This window comes from Scheffersomyces amazonensis (assembly GCF_036850825.1).
Source record: "Scheffersomyces amazonensis strain UFMG-HMD-26.3 chromosome Unknown RJT21scaffold_3, whole genome shotgun sequence".
NCBI classification, from domain to species: Eukaryota; Fungi; Ascomycota; class Pichiomycetes; order Serinales; family Debaryomycetaceae; genus Scheffersomyces; species Scheffersomyces amazonensis.
This window is the reverse complement of record NW_027042743.1, coordinates 1,338,044-1,354,035: the sequence shown is the minus strand read 5'-3', so window position 1 is coordinate 1,354,035 and position 15,992 is coordinate 1,338,044. Positions and strand designations below refer to the sequence as shown.

The 15,992-nt window shown below is 29.3% G+C and overlaps 5 protein-coding genes across 5 annotated transcripts; 3 read left to right on the top strand and 2 right to left on the bottom strand. All coding sequences in view use genetic code 12, as the record gives it.

The window, feature by feature from the left end:
* Window positions 1–487: 487 nt before the first annotated feature.
* Window positions 488–2,123, top strand: RJT21DRAFT_120520 (uncharacterized protein). Its single transcript, XM_064881755.1, is given in 3 exon segments — window positions 488–504; window positions 515–2,085; window positions 2,096–2,123. The coding sequence occupies 1 exon segment, from the start codon at window positions 680–682 to the stop codon at window positions 1,994–1,996; it is 1,317 nt and encodes a 438-aa protein (XP_064738711.1). The 5' UTR covers window positions 488–504; window positions 515–679; the 3' UTR covers window positions 1,997–2,085; window positions 2,096–2,123.
* Window positions 2,124–2,853: 730 nt separating this feature from the next.
* Window positions 2,854–5,259, top strand: RJT21DRAFT_1394 (uncharacterized protein; the record flags this gene model as incomplete). The annotated part of the gene is made up of 1 exon (XM_064883344.1): window positions 2,854–5,259. The coding sequence occupies one exon, from the start codon at window positions 2,854–2,856 to the stop codon at window positions 5,257–5,259; it is 2,406 nt and encodes an 801-aa protein (XP_064738710.1).
* Window positions 5,260–5,358: 99 nt separating this feature from the next.
* Window positions 5,359–10,758, bottom strand: RJT21DRAFT_35318 (uncharacterized protein). Its single transcript, XM_064884267.1, has one exon. It carries the CDS (start codon window positions 10,607–10,609, stop codon window positions 5,459–5,461), a length of 5,151 nt encoding a protein of 1,716 aa, XP_064738709.1. The 5' UTR covers window positions 10,610–10,758; the 3' UTR covers window positions 5,359–5,458.
* Window positions 10,759–12,787: 2,029 nt separating this feature from the next.
* RJT21DRAFT_85088 (uncharacterized protein) lies at window positions 12,788–14,941 on the top strand (the record flags this gene model as incomplete). Its single annotated transcript, XM_064885427.1, has 2 exons — window positions 12,788–14,557; window positions 14,663–14,941. The coding sequence occupies 2 exons, from the start codon at window positions 12,788–12,790 to the stop codon at window positions 14,939–14,941; spliced, it is 2,049 nt and encodes a 682-aa protein (XP_064738708.1).
* A 179-nt stretch (window positions 14,942–15,120) lies between these two features.
* On the bottom strand, window positions 15,121–15,969 carry RJT21DRAFT_120515 (monothiol glutaredoxin). Its single transcript, XM_064881754.1, has one exon. The coding sequence runs from the start codon at window positions 15,778–15,780 to the stop codon at window positions 15,298–15,300; it is 483 nt and encodes a 160-aa protein (XP_064738707.1). The 5' UTR covers window positions 15,781–15,969; the 3' UTR covers window positions 15,121–15,297.
* Window positions 15,970–15,992: the final 23 nt, after the last annotated feature.

Sequence of the window (15,992 nt, the reverse complement as noted above, 5' to 3'; positions counted from 1 at the left end):
CCCATTGTTTATATATCAACACTTAAATGTACTTTATTACTAAGGCGAAGAATACTTAATGGAGCATATATATTTCGTGTCATATCGCACAGTTCCATTTCCATTTTTGTAAATATACATTTTCCCTTGGATACCGATTGACTATGGGCTTACCATTTTAGGAAGTATGCTCCTGTGTACGAGTTCAGGAAAATATGCTATTGTATTCCTGATAATTGAGCTTTGCTAAAGCCGTTAGATATACTTCAATATTGTCTACACAACACCTAGATGAATTTTACAATTATAGTATCTTAGCTGTGCAAGAAGTTTATCCTCTGTCAGCCTCGATGAGGCTGACTTTGTTTCTTAAGGTTTTTTTTTTATTCACCATTCATTTTCCAAGAAGCGTAATTCTTTACATTTTGTCAAATCGGTTACTATTTCCAATGTCTCAACATCTTTAACCCTCTCTCCAGTATAGGTTGATTGAGCGAATTCATTAATGTTCCATTTATAGATTAATACATACTATTAAATGTAAAGACTAAATATTGCGGCATAGATTTTGCTGCTAAATGCGTAGTTCTGCGTGCAACACGACCGACAACCAGTGGCTGCGAATCTTCTGCTTATGTGGTGCTCAAATATAGAAAGTTAATCAAAGGCCTTTCAAAGGATAACAATTTTACAACACATAATGAAGCTCGAGGATATAATCAACACTGAGGACGCAGTCTCTGCTTTGCCAGGTCTTTCTGATGTAATTAATGGTGAAATTTATCCAATACAGATTGATCAGAATGGAAGAAACAACTACTTAAAAAGAGTAGAAATGTTGGATCAGTATTTAAAACATCCGAACATGGAGGAAGTGGAACACTTCTTAAAGCCGTTCAATTTCTCTACTAAGATTCCGTATGATGAACTATTAAGAATTATATTAAGATCCTTCAACTTTCACATTCTACAAATATTTGATTTTCCAACAACACCACAAGTATACCAAGTAATCCAGCAAATTACACCATGGAGCTTACCAACCCTGTTAGGTGATTATTGGAAATTTTCTATGCTGATGAGCTTTAGAGTTCCTATTATAGATGGATTACGTCCACAAGAAGAAGGTGGAGATGATTTAAACGAAGCTGATGATACAGATATATATGGAAGCACCAATCAAGGAAGTGTTAAACGCAGAAGGACTGGTCCATCATCACAACCAAGAGAAACAAGATCTCATAGCTTAAAGAGCTATATGGGAATGGTTTACCCAGAAGGAGAAGTGGTCGATTTTTCAATTGACCATACCAATATTAAAATTGATAAATCTGATTTGAAAGCACAATTAGACGATGCAATCACGTTCCAATTAAAGAACAACTATGAATCAGGAGTTCAAGATGTAGTTGACAAAAACTTGTTTGCCAAGCCAGGAGCCTGCGTAGGCCTGATCAAAAATTCACCAACAGAGTATGATACCTTTGAAGGAAACACACTATTCATAACGCCCGATTTATGTATAGAAACTAAGGAAGGGAAAATCCCTATTGAGTGTAAGAGGAAATTCATTAAAAAGTATCTTGATGATTTCTTAAAATCAGAAGTGCATAGTAAACAATCCTCGTCGTTTGTGGAGATTTTCACACAATGTATCCGAGAAGCAGTTTTTTACAAAATCAACTGCTTTTTTATTAGTGATTATACCACAACATTGTTTATTAAATTCAACGATATCGGAGACTTCGATGGAACTAATTTTTGTTCATTATATCGTCCAATTGAGTGTGATATTCTAAATATTATCGAGACACCTGAACTGGAATATTCATTAAATTTCCATTTATTTGTTTTATTGAAAGATGTTAAGATGAAATTTCAAGAAAATAGAAAGATTTGCTTAAACGTTAAGGATAAGTTATTCATCACTTCAAATTCCCGAGACACACTTACCAAGTATATCTATGACGGAATAGGACGTTTTTTAGGACAGGTATTCCACATGAATAATATGTAACCAGCTTCTCAGCTACCAGTCTTTAAATTTACTATCATTAAGCTAGTCCAATAATTTCTGTTTATATTAGTATATACAATATATATATATATATATATCTATGTAAAGTAATTTTGATTTTGTATTCGTTCTTCTTAAACTTTTCATTAGATAATTCAAACGGTCAGTTCCACTAATAAGATAAACCATATTGTCTATACAGAACAACTTTTATGAATTCTCTTTATGTAATTAGGTAAATCCTCTTCAGTCCAGTTTCTAATACGCTTACTGCCTAATCTGACTAGTTGGAAATTAGATGATAAATGTGATTCAGCAAACTTTTTAGTTATATATAACATCGATTTATGAATCCAATTATTTATAGGAGGAATTATAATCCTAATCGAACTTAAGAATTTAGCAAATTCAGGGATTACAGATAACTTAAATCCATGAGTATCAACATACTTGAACAAATCTTCGACCACTTCTGCTTTCTCATCATGTGTAAATCCATTTATTCCTTGAGTTAATATATTTAAAGTTTGACTCCAATTAGATTCAAGAATATTATTATTCTTTAATGCACGGACTTTTGAAACTAATTCAAAGATTTTACCAGTCCTAATATCATTTTGGGTTGTAGCTTTAGCAAATTAAGAGGCAACAAGTTTTCCTATAATCTTCGTTTTTCCATTTATAGCTTAAAATAAATATAAAGACTAAATATTGCGGCATAGATTTTGCTGCTAAATGCGTAGTTCTGCGTGCAACACGACCGACAACCAGTGGGCTGCGAATCTTCTGCTTATGTGGTGCTCAAATATAGAAAGTAATCAAAGGTCTTTCAAAGGAGAACTATTTTATAACACACAATGAAGCTCGAGGATATAATCAATACTGAGGATGCAGTCTCTGCTTTGTCAGGTCTTTCTAATGTAATTGATGGTGAAATTAATCCAATACAGATTGATCAGAATGGAAGAAACAACTACTTAAAAAGAGTAGAAATGTTGGATCAGTATTTAAAACATCCGAACATGGAGGAAGTGGAACACTTCTTAAAGCCGTTCAATTTCTCTACAGATATCCCTAATGATGAACTATTAAGAATTATATTAAGATCCTTCAATTTTCACATTCTACAAATATTTGATTTTCCAACAACACCACAAGTGTACCAAGTAATCAAGCGAATTGAACCATTCCTCATGAGCTTATCAGTGCAGTTATTTAAATATTGGTCATTTTCTATGCTGATGAGCTTTAGAGTTCCTATTATTGATGGATTACATCCACAAGAACAAGATGGAGATGATTTAAATGAAGCTGATGATACAGATATATATGGAAGCACCAATCAAGGAAGTGTTAAACGCAGAAGGACTGGTCCATCATCACAACCAAGAGAAACAAGGTCTCATAGTTTAAAGAGCTATATGGGAATGGTTTACCCAGAAGGAGAAGTGGTCGATTTTTCAATTGACCATACCAATGATATTAAACTTTATATATCTGATTTGAAAGCACAATTAGACGATGCAATCATGTTCCAATTAGAGAACAAATATGAATCAGTAGTTCAAGATATAGTTTTAAATAACTTGTTTGCCAATCCAGGAGCATGCGTAGGTAAGGCCTATGGTCCAAGAACAGAGTATGATACCTTTGAAGGAAACACACTATACATAACGCCCGATTTAAGAATAAAAATTGATAATGGGTATATCCCTATTGAGTGTAAGAGGAAATTCATTAAAAAGTATCTTGATGATTTCTTAAAATCAGAAGTGCATAGTAAACAATCCTCGTCGTTTGTGGAGATTTTCACACAATGTATCCGAGAAGCAGTTTTTTACAAAATCAACTGCTTTTTTATTAGTGATTATACCACAACATTGTTTATTAAATTCAACGATATCGGAGACTTCGATGGAACAAATTTTTGTTCATTGTTTCGTCCTATGAATTGTTCCATTCTAAATATTATCGAACTGGAATATTCATTAAATTTCCATTTATTTGTTTTATTGAAAGATGTTAAGATGAAATTTCAAGAAAATAGAAAGATTTGCTTAAACGTTAAGGATAAGTTATTCATCACTTCAAATGCCCGAGACACACTTAGCAAATGTATCTATGACGGCATAGATCTTTTTTTAAAGCAGGTATTCCAAATAAATAATATACCCATACCTTTTTCAACTTTAAGTCATATATCAGATGATTTACCACCACCAACTCCCTTTTTACCACCAACAAGCCCAGGAGTATTATTAAATGATTCACGACCACTAGCACCACCAAGTCCAGGATTATTATTAGATGATTCACCAGGTATATCATATGCGTACCAAAATTCTGCTGTGTCAGACTATGCCAGCTATTCATTTGACCCGTACATTATGGAGGCGATAAAAAGCTCAGGAAGGGGTAAATATAATCCAAATTTAGAGTTTATGCAAAACAGATTTCGGCCCGAGTTGATGGATGCTGCCTTATTTCTTAAAAAGGATGAAAAATTTAAAATAATGACTATGAAAGATATTCAAAATGATTATAGCATTGTTTCATTAATTTCAGGAAGTCGCTTCAACTCAAGAATTCTGACCGTTCTAGAAATTCTGAAAGGGGATAAGGAATATATTTTGAAAATCACTGATCCTTTGCGATCACTGATTTTTCCTATAAAGGAGAGTAATGTTGAAGAATCTTTTAAAAGATGCTTTAAGATACATTATACTGAAGTCAGATCACTCCTGGTATTAGATGGGTTAAATATAAGTCCTAAAATTGAATATCATGGTTGTTTACTAAATGAGGGTATTGACGAATTTCATGAACATATAGGTATCAATCTGGGCATTTTACCTTTAATGGGGTTTTATATTATAATGGAAAAAATTACTGGCTGTACTTTAAAAAATTATGATGGTCCTAATAAGGAAAAACTTAGAGTTATAGCAAAAGATAAGATTGGTATCATGCATCAACACCATGTATATCATAAAGATATTCACAGTACGAATATTATGATTACAGGTGACGATGTTCGATACATAGATTTTGGTCTATCAATGCTCGCAGGAGAAAGAGCCGTGTGGCCAATTGCAAATAGGAAACCAAAAGATATGTCAATACCAGCTGAGGAATTTGAATCTGTCGATGATGATAATGTTGACAGAGCATTTGACTCTGAACATCAGCCAACTTCAAATAAAATGAAGTCAAAAATGATGCACCGGGATTTCAAAGATAAAAAGAAACCTAAAAATAATTGATTGCTTCAATAACATATTGTAACTCAGCTACCAGTCTATAAATTCACTATCATTAAGCTAGTCCAATAATTTCTGTTTATATTAGTATATACAAGATATATGTATATGTAAAGTAATTTTGATTTTGTATTCCTTCTTCTTAAACCTCTCATCAGATAATTCAAACGGTCAGTTCCACTAATAAGATAAACCATATTGTCTATACAGAACAACTTTTATGAATTCTCTTTACGTAATTAGGTAAATCCTCTTCAGTCCAGTTTCTAATACGCTTACTGCCTAATCCGACTATTCCTAATCTAAGAATAACTTGTTCGATATTGATTTGTAACTGATGTTTAATTAATGTATCTTTCTTAGCATAATCTTCATTATTAACTCTTAATAAATATTGATCTAAACTTGTCAAGATACCAAATCTAGTGACAAGCATATCAGCTCCTTGATCAATAGATTGAATGATATACAAAAATTTAAGTATTAAAGTTTTAATTCTCATAGAAATGAATGGAGAATTAGTTAAATTCATTATCCATTCAATCACACTTCTAAATTTAATTAAATCTAAATCTTCTGATGTAGTAGTACCTTCAATTAATGATTCAATTAACCATACAATTTGTTTATAATAAGATTCATCATTTTCAGTCTCAGAATCATTAGTTTTAGATAAAATAATATTAGAATAAAGAGGTATATCATTTGATTTCAAATTTGGATTCGATAAAACGTATCGGAAAGATTTTTCATATAAGAAATGTCCAGGATTTGATAAAATTGGTACAAAACTTGAATAAATATACCAAATTAATGATGGAATTTGAATATCTTTTCTTAAAGTATTCAAAATATTCGATACATAAACTTTATAAATATTTGAATCTTTAAAACCATTATTATTATTTTCTGATTCTGATTCTGATTCTGATTCATCTTGTAAAGAATCAGCTATACCATTTAATAAAATTTTAGATATTGAACAAACTGTTGGATTTGATAACAGCATAACAATAAATTGTAAAATATTAGAATCTATTAATTTCTTAATATCAAATTTAGGCTTTTTAATATTATCACTTTCAGATGATTCAACTTTAACTAATTCTTCATTATTAATAATAAGCATCATAAGAAATTCAGGATCATATATGGTAGAGCCATATGAAGAATTAATTAAACTTTCACTTTTATTAAAGAACAGTTCCAATAATTGCCATTTTGAATTAATTTTTCCATTAATAGTTGGAAATTGTATAGAAATGTTTGTCATATTTATGATTGAATTCTTTATAAAATTCTTATTTAATGATACAACTAAAGAATTTTTACCATCAGAAGTAATTAAACGATCTTCACCAATTAATTCTATATCATTATTAGATAATTCTTCAATAAATTCCCAATTCGATACTTTATTAATCCATGATTTCATAGTATATGATTCAATCTTAATTAATAAATGTTTAATAACAATATCTTCTGATCTAATAGAACCAAGATAGAATAGAATTAATTTTTCACCAAGTAAAGTTGATTTGGAATTCTTAGTAGGATCTAAATTAAATAAATTGAAAATAATTAATGAAGAAAAATATCTTGATTTATAATTTTCAGTCGAGGGAAGACCACTAAGAAGATTGGCTTCATTATTAATAAATATTTGAAGTAATTTTTCAAATGCAATACTTGATTTATTACCTGCCATAATAAGGATATTGATATATTTTAAATATAAAGATTCTGAGATCCATCTGGAATGATTTAAAATCACTTCTAATTGTGAATTTAAAATGGATGATGGTACAATTTTCCATACTTGAATATCAGACATAAGGATAATTCCAATTTCATTTAAGAAATCTTGGAAATTAGATGATAAATGTTCTGATTCAGCAAACTTTTTAGTTATATATAACATGGATTTATGAATCCAATTATTTATAGGAGGAATTATAATCCTAATCGAACTTAAGAATTTAGCAAATTCAGGGATTACAGAAAACTTAAATCCATGAGTATCAACATACTTGAACAAATCTTCGACCACCTCTACTTTCTCATCATGTGTAAATCCATTTATTCCTTGAGTTAATATATTTAAAGTTTGACTCCAATTAGATTCAAGAATATTATTATTCTTTAATGCCCTCAAAGTGACTTTAGAAGCCAATTGAAAGATTTTATCAGTCCTAATATCATTTGGGGTTGTAGCTTTAGCTTGTGCTTTAGCTAATGATGAGGCAACAAAACATAATAATTCAACTTGTTGAGAATTATTCTCATTAAATTCCATAATCAGTAAGTATTCAATAACTAGATGTCTAGTTTTAGAATCAGTAGATTCAAGTAAACCATTTAATAAATAGTAATCTTGTTTGGAATCAACAAGAGTTTTAATTATTATGGGTAAATCATCTTCAAAATCGATTAAATTATCATGGACAAGTTTAGATAAGATATCTGACTTCTTTTGTTCTAGTTCACCATTAATACTACGGATATCATTAAATGAAGCTACTGATATAACCATATTTCTTTGATGATAAAGAGATGCAATTGTTAATTTCAATAAATCATTAGATTTATTAATCTTAATAGATTGAAGCTGACTATTAGTAAGTAACCAACCAAAATTAGAAATATAAAGTTGATATTGTACACTCAAAGTTTCACATGAATTGAATTGTTCATACACGTATTGATTCAATGGACTCACATTTATAGATTTAATTGATAATTGTTGTAATACTTCACTGAATAATCCTCCAAAAAGTATCTTCTTTTCATCAATTTCATTATTAGAAAGAAATAATGATCCCCAGAATTTAGATGAAATAATATAATCTATAAGATGAGTTGATGGTTTTGAGATGAGATAATTACCCAATTTAGAAATTAATTCTATAATCAATGCATCTGTTGATATAGATAATTCAGATTGGACTATAAGTTGTAATTTAAGTACTAAAGCTGCAAATTCCATATCAGTAGTAGGTAATTTCTTTTCCAATATAGTTAATGATTTATTTAAATAGGTGATAGGACTAGTAAGAATATACTTTAAGAAATTAATTTCTGTTGGATTTTCTACCATATTCCCATCAAATTCTAAGATATCCAATTGTGAAATATTCTTTGTTCTGATATCTTCATCAACATATGTATTCCATAACTTCAATAAACTTATTTTAGATTCACCTACCACAATCAAATATCTAATAAAAGTTAATAAGAATTCCGTATGATTTCTGGTTGTAATATCATTTTCTTTATTAATAATGAACTTAAATTGTTCAAATATTGCAACCACAAATATACTAATATCATCATAAGTTGAATGGGAGAGATCTAAATATTTATAAGGACTTCTAACAGATCTTGAGATAGATTCATCAACTAAATTCCAAATATTATCATCGACAACTGTATTCAAATCTGAAAGGGCTTGAATTAATGCCACCAATGGAGATTCAAGTAAACTTCTATTAAAGAGTAATCTATTGGTTTGACAAAGTTTAACAAGAAGACTGACTATTTTCCAATTGAATGATGTTGATGAAACATCAGAAACAGATTTATTAATTGATAATTTAATTAATGATGTAAAGAATGATGATGAAGTAGATGAAGTTTTATTCCACCATTTAAATTCTTGAGATGTTTGTTGTTGATTGGTTTGAATAGATAAATAATTATCTAATAATGATAAATCATAATGAGATATAGTTGTTAAAGAAGTTAAGAGTAAATTAATTCCATTATTAGCTAATTTTGAAACATTTGAATTCCCACTATCAGTTATAGCAGAAAGTTTATTAATTACCATGAGTGATGATAATTTAATTAATTTATTTCCATCTTCATCTTCTTTCTCATGCTTCTCAAATGTTTGAATAATTGTATTAATTTCTGGTAAATTAACTTTTATTATATCTAATAATCCTTGTTTATTATCAACTATTTTTAATATACGTTCAACATTGGTTAAGATATGAATCAATATTTGTAGAGTCAATTGAATAATTAATGGTTTATTCGATGTTAATGATTTGGTGATAGCTTGTTTTGAAATTGCTGCTGGAATTATACAATCAGCAATTAATTTAATATTGAATTTTGTAGAAGTATCATAAACATCTTCATCTTGTACCACAATGATTGGAATCTGAAGGATAGTTGAATATAATAATGAATGAGCAATCCACCATGATGTTAAAGAGGGATCATGATATCCACCTCCATGTTGAACAAGGTAATTGAAATATGGAGCTATTAATTCAGGATTTGATTTAAGAATTGTCATAACAAACGATAATTGTTGAAAAGATTCAGTTGGTTTGAGGGTAGTTAAGAATGTATAGATAAGCTTATTATTAATCTTAAATGATTTATTATTAACTGATATTGAAACTCCAGATGAATTATTGGAGGATGAAGAATACCAAACCCTTGGATTTGGGAAAGTTAATCCATAAACTGAATCACTAACTAATTTTTCCAGGAATGTAATAAACCATTCTTCTTTATCAAATCTAGAGAATAATGGTTGATATTTATGCATGAAATTATCATTCAAGATTTTACATTTAGTTGATTTTTTGAAATGAGGTTCATTTAAAATGCTTTTATCAATGAATTCAATTATAAATTTAATTGTAGCTTCACTATCACTATATATAAATTTCCAAAGATTATTCATAATTTTAAAATTTGTAGTGAGAACATCTTTCCTATGATAATTAGGTAAATTGGTATTAAATGTGAACCACCATTTTATAAAATTAACTCTAATAATAAGATGATCTCCTAATGATTTATCATTTTTAGAAGTGGTAGGAACTTTTGGAGGTATTAATAAATTTGGTAAAGATGATAATGAAAGATCGAAATTATTAAGAATTTCAATGGCTATAGTAGAATCAAAATTAATCATATTAGTAAGAATTCGTAAATTAGGATTAGTTAATGCTGCTCGTGCATTATTTAAGGCACGATAAATGACTTTTATATGAGTAGTTAATATTGATTTATATGCTGTAATAATAGATGGTTTTAATGTCTCAAGTTTAATCTTAATATCGAGATTATTCAGTTTCTCATCATTATTATTAATTTCAACAAGAATTGCTGATATTTTAGATAATTTGACAGAAACATCAATAAATTGATGATGATCATTAATTGAGGAAAAATATGACCAATTGGAAATAAGTCTCTCTATTTTATTATGACTAGATTCGAATAATTCAAGCATGGCATTATGATCCTTTTCTGATAAAATTCTCGTAATATTCTCAAGTAATAATGTATCCACATTTGATGAAGACGGTAAAGATCGCTTAGACGACATAATGTATATTGTATATTATAATAATATATATATATGTATGTATATGTGTCAGATCAATATATTAAGTATAACGCATAGTTAAGTGAGTCTCAATTTGGGTGTTAAAAAAAATTTGATAGTGATGCTCTTCTCATGGGTCAAGCAGTGCAGTGTGGATGTGATTTTGGACACATCCATACCGCAGCAATATAGAGAAGATAAATTTCCCCAGGTCTCGTTAGAATCTCGGTTATTTTATCGCTAGAAACATAGAATGTAAGGGAATACAATGTCGGGACACGATATGTATTATAATAAATTAATTAAGGAAGTAGGTAGTAAAAATGTGGGAAATAAACGTGTAGTAAAAAATATCAATGAATAAAGTAAAATGATACATCTTATTAAGCGGAGAATCAGATAACGGATAAGATTTAATAAAGTTTACGAAGTAAGCCGAGTCCGATGGCTTGATAATTGACATTAAGTCAGCGTCAGCTTCGTGTCAAACATACTTAACCAAAATCTGCAATATAGAGGGGGTAAAGGTTATGTAACCGAAGCTTTCAAAATTTAACAATATAATATGAAACGTAAACAAGATATGGAAACTGAAATTTGGTGCCTTTTTACAGAGAGAGGAGCTAAAAAAATGCAATCAAACAAAAGTCAAAACAATCGCGATAATGAATGATAGCAAACATTTGAATAATTTTACTTAATGGTGACATAACCAGATTAGAATGTTAAAATTATAAAAGGTTAAAAAGACTTATTTAATTATTACTTATATTGGTTAAAAATATGAGTTAGAGTTAGTTATTGATTGATCACACTACAATTACATTATTTACATATTGATAATTGTTAATTGTTAATTAAGTGATTGTGTTAATTGTTCTCAAAAATCGTTTGCTATTTTTATTCTGTCACTAAGTAGTAAGGGAGATTTTGGATTGACAAATTGGTTAATTTATTTACATGTTAAATGTTATTTTTTATCAGTTTGTTTTATTGTTTAATTCACTTATTAATTTAATTTTTATTATTTATTTATAGTATCTGACCTGCATACTAACAGCACTAAAAACAACCGATTATATAATGGAATTAGTAAAAAAAGACACTACTCCAATATAACCTGTAAAAAAAATCTCGTTGTTTACATCTAACATGCAACAATAGCCTGTTGAATTTGTAAAACTGCATGCTAATGTCAACTATGATGTAATTTGAGGGGAATACACTACCATTAGTCTCTATATATATACTAACCAGTATAATTAAAAATAATTATAGGAGAATTATACGAATTATTATTAGTTATATTTACAGAATTTTCACCATTATAACTTAATAAATTTGATAAAAACGGTATGTAAATTTCCAATTTGAACGAATGGAATAGGTATGAATATTGGTCACGATTCGAATCTCGATCTCGATGTAATGAATTGATAAATAAACTATAAGAAATAAAGAAAATAAAGTAATAAAGTAATATAATGTAAAGTAATCAAGAAATAAAGATTAACAAATATAGTGAACACCATAATAGAGGCTGAATATTTTAGTATTTTAATCAATCACCAATAGTTTATTCTTTTTTCCCACCACTAGAATTAACTAAGTAGTAATGAGGAGGAATTACACATCCACAAATATCGAACTAAAAAAAAACTATTACTGAAAGGAGGCAAAGATCTTTTCAGGAACCAAAAGTTTTTTTTTTCCATGAAAAAGTCTATATGCAGCACAGCCCATAGTTACCACCTAATTTCATTGACACCCACATTTACTTACTGCAATAATACCCACATTTGTATTAACAATAGGAATATGTCATTGCATTAAGATCAGACAGCGGAAATAACAGATCATTACATTGAGATCAGAAAAGAAAGACAGAATCCAAAAGAAAAATATATTAAAATATAAAGAAACATCATAGTGTTTCATCCGCCAATTTTTAATTCCATTTATTACAACTCTAACTTATTACTTATAAGTGATATATATTCTTGCTTGTAACATATCCTGCACTATATCATTCGGTTGTATATATTTCACATTTCACATTTGATACTAATACTTTGCAATTTAGCTTCTATATCATATCATATCACACATATATATATATTCTCATCATTACTTTAAACTAACTCAGTCATTCTTTTAACACTTTAAACCTTTTGCATAATGAGATCTTCAACGACTTCTACTACAACTGCAACTACTACAAATTCTTCATCAGTAAGTCCTAATACTTCAAATACTACCCATACTAATTTCTCACTTCAAACTCCTATTCATGATTTATATCCAGATCTACCTTCACATTATAAATTAATATCTGTTCTTGGTGATGGAGCATTTTCAACTGTTTATAAAGCTATTGATTCTTCAGTACCTAAATCTCATCCTAATAGAGTAGTAGCTATAAAAGTAATTGAAAAGGTTAATTTAACTTCAAAACAATTTACTAATATCCAAAATGAAGTTAAAATTATGAATAAATTATCTCAAAATCCTCATTCAAATCAATCTCATCCTAATATTCTTAATTTATTATATGCTTATTCAACTCCAATGCATTGTTTCCTTGTTCTTGAATATTGTAATGGTGGAGAAATCTTTAATAAGATTATTGAATATACTTATTTTTCAGAAGAATTATCTCGTCATGTATTTAAACAATTATTATCGGCTATAGAATACCTTCATGATAATGGTGTAGTCCATCGAGATATAAAACCGGAAAATCTTCTTTATTTAAAAATCCCTCATTTCCCTCGTGATAAATCTATATTTAAATCTCGTCTTCGAAAATCAGATGATGATTCTAAAAAGGATGAAGGTGAATTTAAAATTAATGTTGGAGGTGGATCTGTTGGATTAATTAAATTGGCAGATTTTGGTCTTGCTAAACAATTAAAACCTGAAGATGATCCTTTTCATCAACCATTAAATACCCCCTGTGGAACAGCGGGTTATACAGCTCCGGAAGTTATTACTTGTGGTTCATCTTCAAATCCTTCATCATCATCATCAACTTCACGTCGTTTTAATTCATTCTTAAAGACAAAAAAGAAAAATTCGTATAATAAAGCAGTAGATATTTGGTCACTTGGATGTTTCCTTTATACAATTTTATGTGGATTTCCTCCATTTTATGATGATGATGCAAATCAATTAACTTTAAAAATTCTTAATGCTGATTATACTTTTCTTCAACCATGGTGGGATGAAATCTCAGATTCAGCTAAGGATCTTATTTCAAAGATGTTAGTAATTGATCCTTCAACAAGAATTACTATAGATGAGATTTGGAAACATCCTTGGATTCAAGCTGATCAACCACCAGTTGCCGAAAGTTTAGATCCTTCATTATCATTATCTTCTACTTCATATTTCAATAATAAATATGAAGTATTTGGTGATGAATATACTTCAATTTCAAGAAGTGCATCATTATCTGTTGCACCATCAGTAACTGCCCCTGCATCAATCTTAGGTGGTTCACATCAACCATTATTATCTCCTCGAGCTCAAGCAATTAAAAAAGTATTTGATAATCCTGCTATGAATGCGGCTGCCACAGCCAATGTTCAATTTATTGAAAGAATACAGGAACATCATTATACAGATGATGAAGAGGAAAATGATGGATTTGAAAGTGAAAGTAGTGGAGAAGCTATGACTAGAATGCATAAAAAGTATCCCAAGAGTCCATTACCTAATCAGTTGAACTTTAAAAATGTTTTCAGAATTGATAAGAGTAAGTTGCTCAACGATGATTTTGACAGTGAGGAAGATGACAATGAAGATGAAGATGAAGATGAAGAAGATGATGACGATGAGAATGAAGAAGATGATGAAGTTTCAAGCTTATCACATCAATTTTCATTCAAGAGGAATTCTTCTAAGCCATCAAGATCTTCATCTACCAATTCAAATTCCAACTTTATAGTTGCACCTATTCCAGCTCTTCCTAAATCTCCTACATCTAACCCTGCCACTAATGGTACTATTCGCAGAAGATTTTCATTTGATCTTGATAATGATGATGAAGAGTATGATCTTGATCTGGCCAATTCTTCAGAAACTGATCTCACCAATGGAGGTGAAGGAGAATATCAAACTCGATCATCTTCAATAATATCTGGAATTAATGGAGAATTCAAATTCACTTTAAATCTTAATGATTCAAACTTACTATCGAGAAGACGTTCATCGACAGTTTCTAGAAGTTTGAAGAAAAATGGTTCATCAGCAAATTCTCCACCACCGCAACCAGTATCTCCACCACTTAATAGTAACAATTCAAATACAACCATTACATTATCTGGTTGAAAAAAGAAGAATTTATTTCTATTGACGCTATTATTATCATTATTATTATTATTATTATATAATAATAATAACGATTATTCAATTTACTACTAGTATTATATTATTTTGTTTATTTACTTCATCCGGTTATTGCTTTTATTATTGGAGTTCCCATACGTTAAATTTAGTTTTAGTTTTAGTTTAGTTTTAGTTTTAATTAATCTTTTGGTTTATTTAGTTTAGGTTAGTTTTCTTTTTGGCAAATACTAGTATTATTATTATTATTATAATTATTATAATTATTATTATTATTGTCATTAATATAATTGTTTATTAGTCATTCTACTATATACATGTAAAAACCAATTACAAAAATTCTAAGATCTTTCGCTAGGTTTAACATTAGCTGATTCAGGTTCTTGAACTTCTTCTTCTTCAAGTGGAATTAATACATCATTAGCTTCTAATAATTCAGCCAATTCTCCACTTTTTGCCATATTGGTAATAATATCACAACCTCCAATAAATTCTTTATTAACATATAATTGAGGAATTGTTGGCCATTGACTATATTCTTTAATTCCATCTCTTAATTCTGGATCCTCCAATACATTATAAGCAGCAAATTTAGCTGGATCAACTCCTTGTTGACCTAAAGTTTGAATGGTGGCACGTGAGAATCCACATTGAGGAAATTCTGGAGTACCCTTCATAAATAATACAACTGGGGTTGCTGCAACTGCTTGATCTATAGCATTCTTAATTTCACTAGACATATATCTAACATTAATGAAATGTGACTTACTAATCACTGGAGCAAATCCTAATCTACCTGTGTTGGACAATACTCTTCTAAACATTTTTCTTAACCCTATTTAAATATCTAATATCTATTTTACTAGTGGTACTGTTGAGTCCTACAATAGTTAATGAGTTGATTGCTTACTCATCTAGTCAATATTAGTGGCTGTCTAAAATTATCCATGTTTGGTCGAGCTCTATGCAGGCCCCCACTATTTTTTTTCTTTTTGGTGGGACGCTTGGTTGAGCCGCATTACTGTGTAGATAAAAG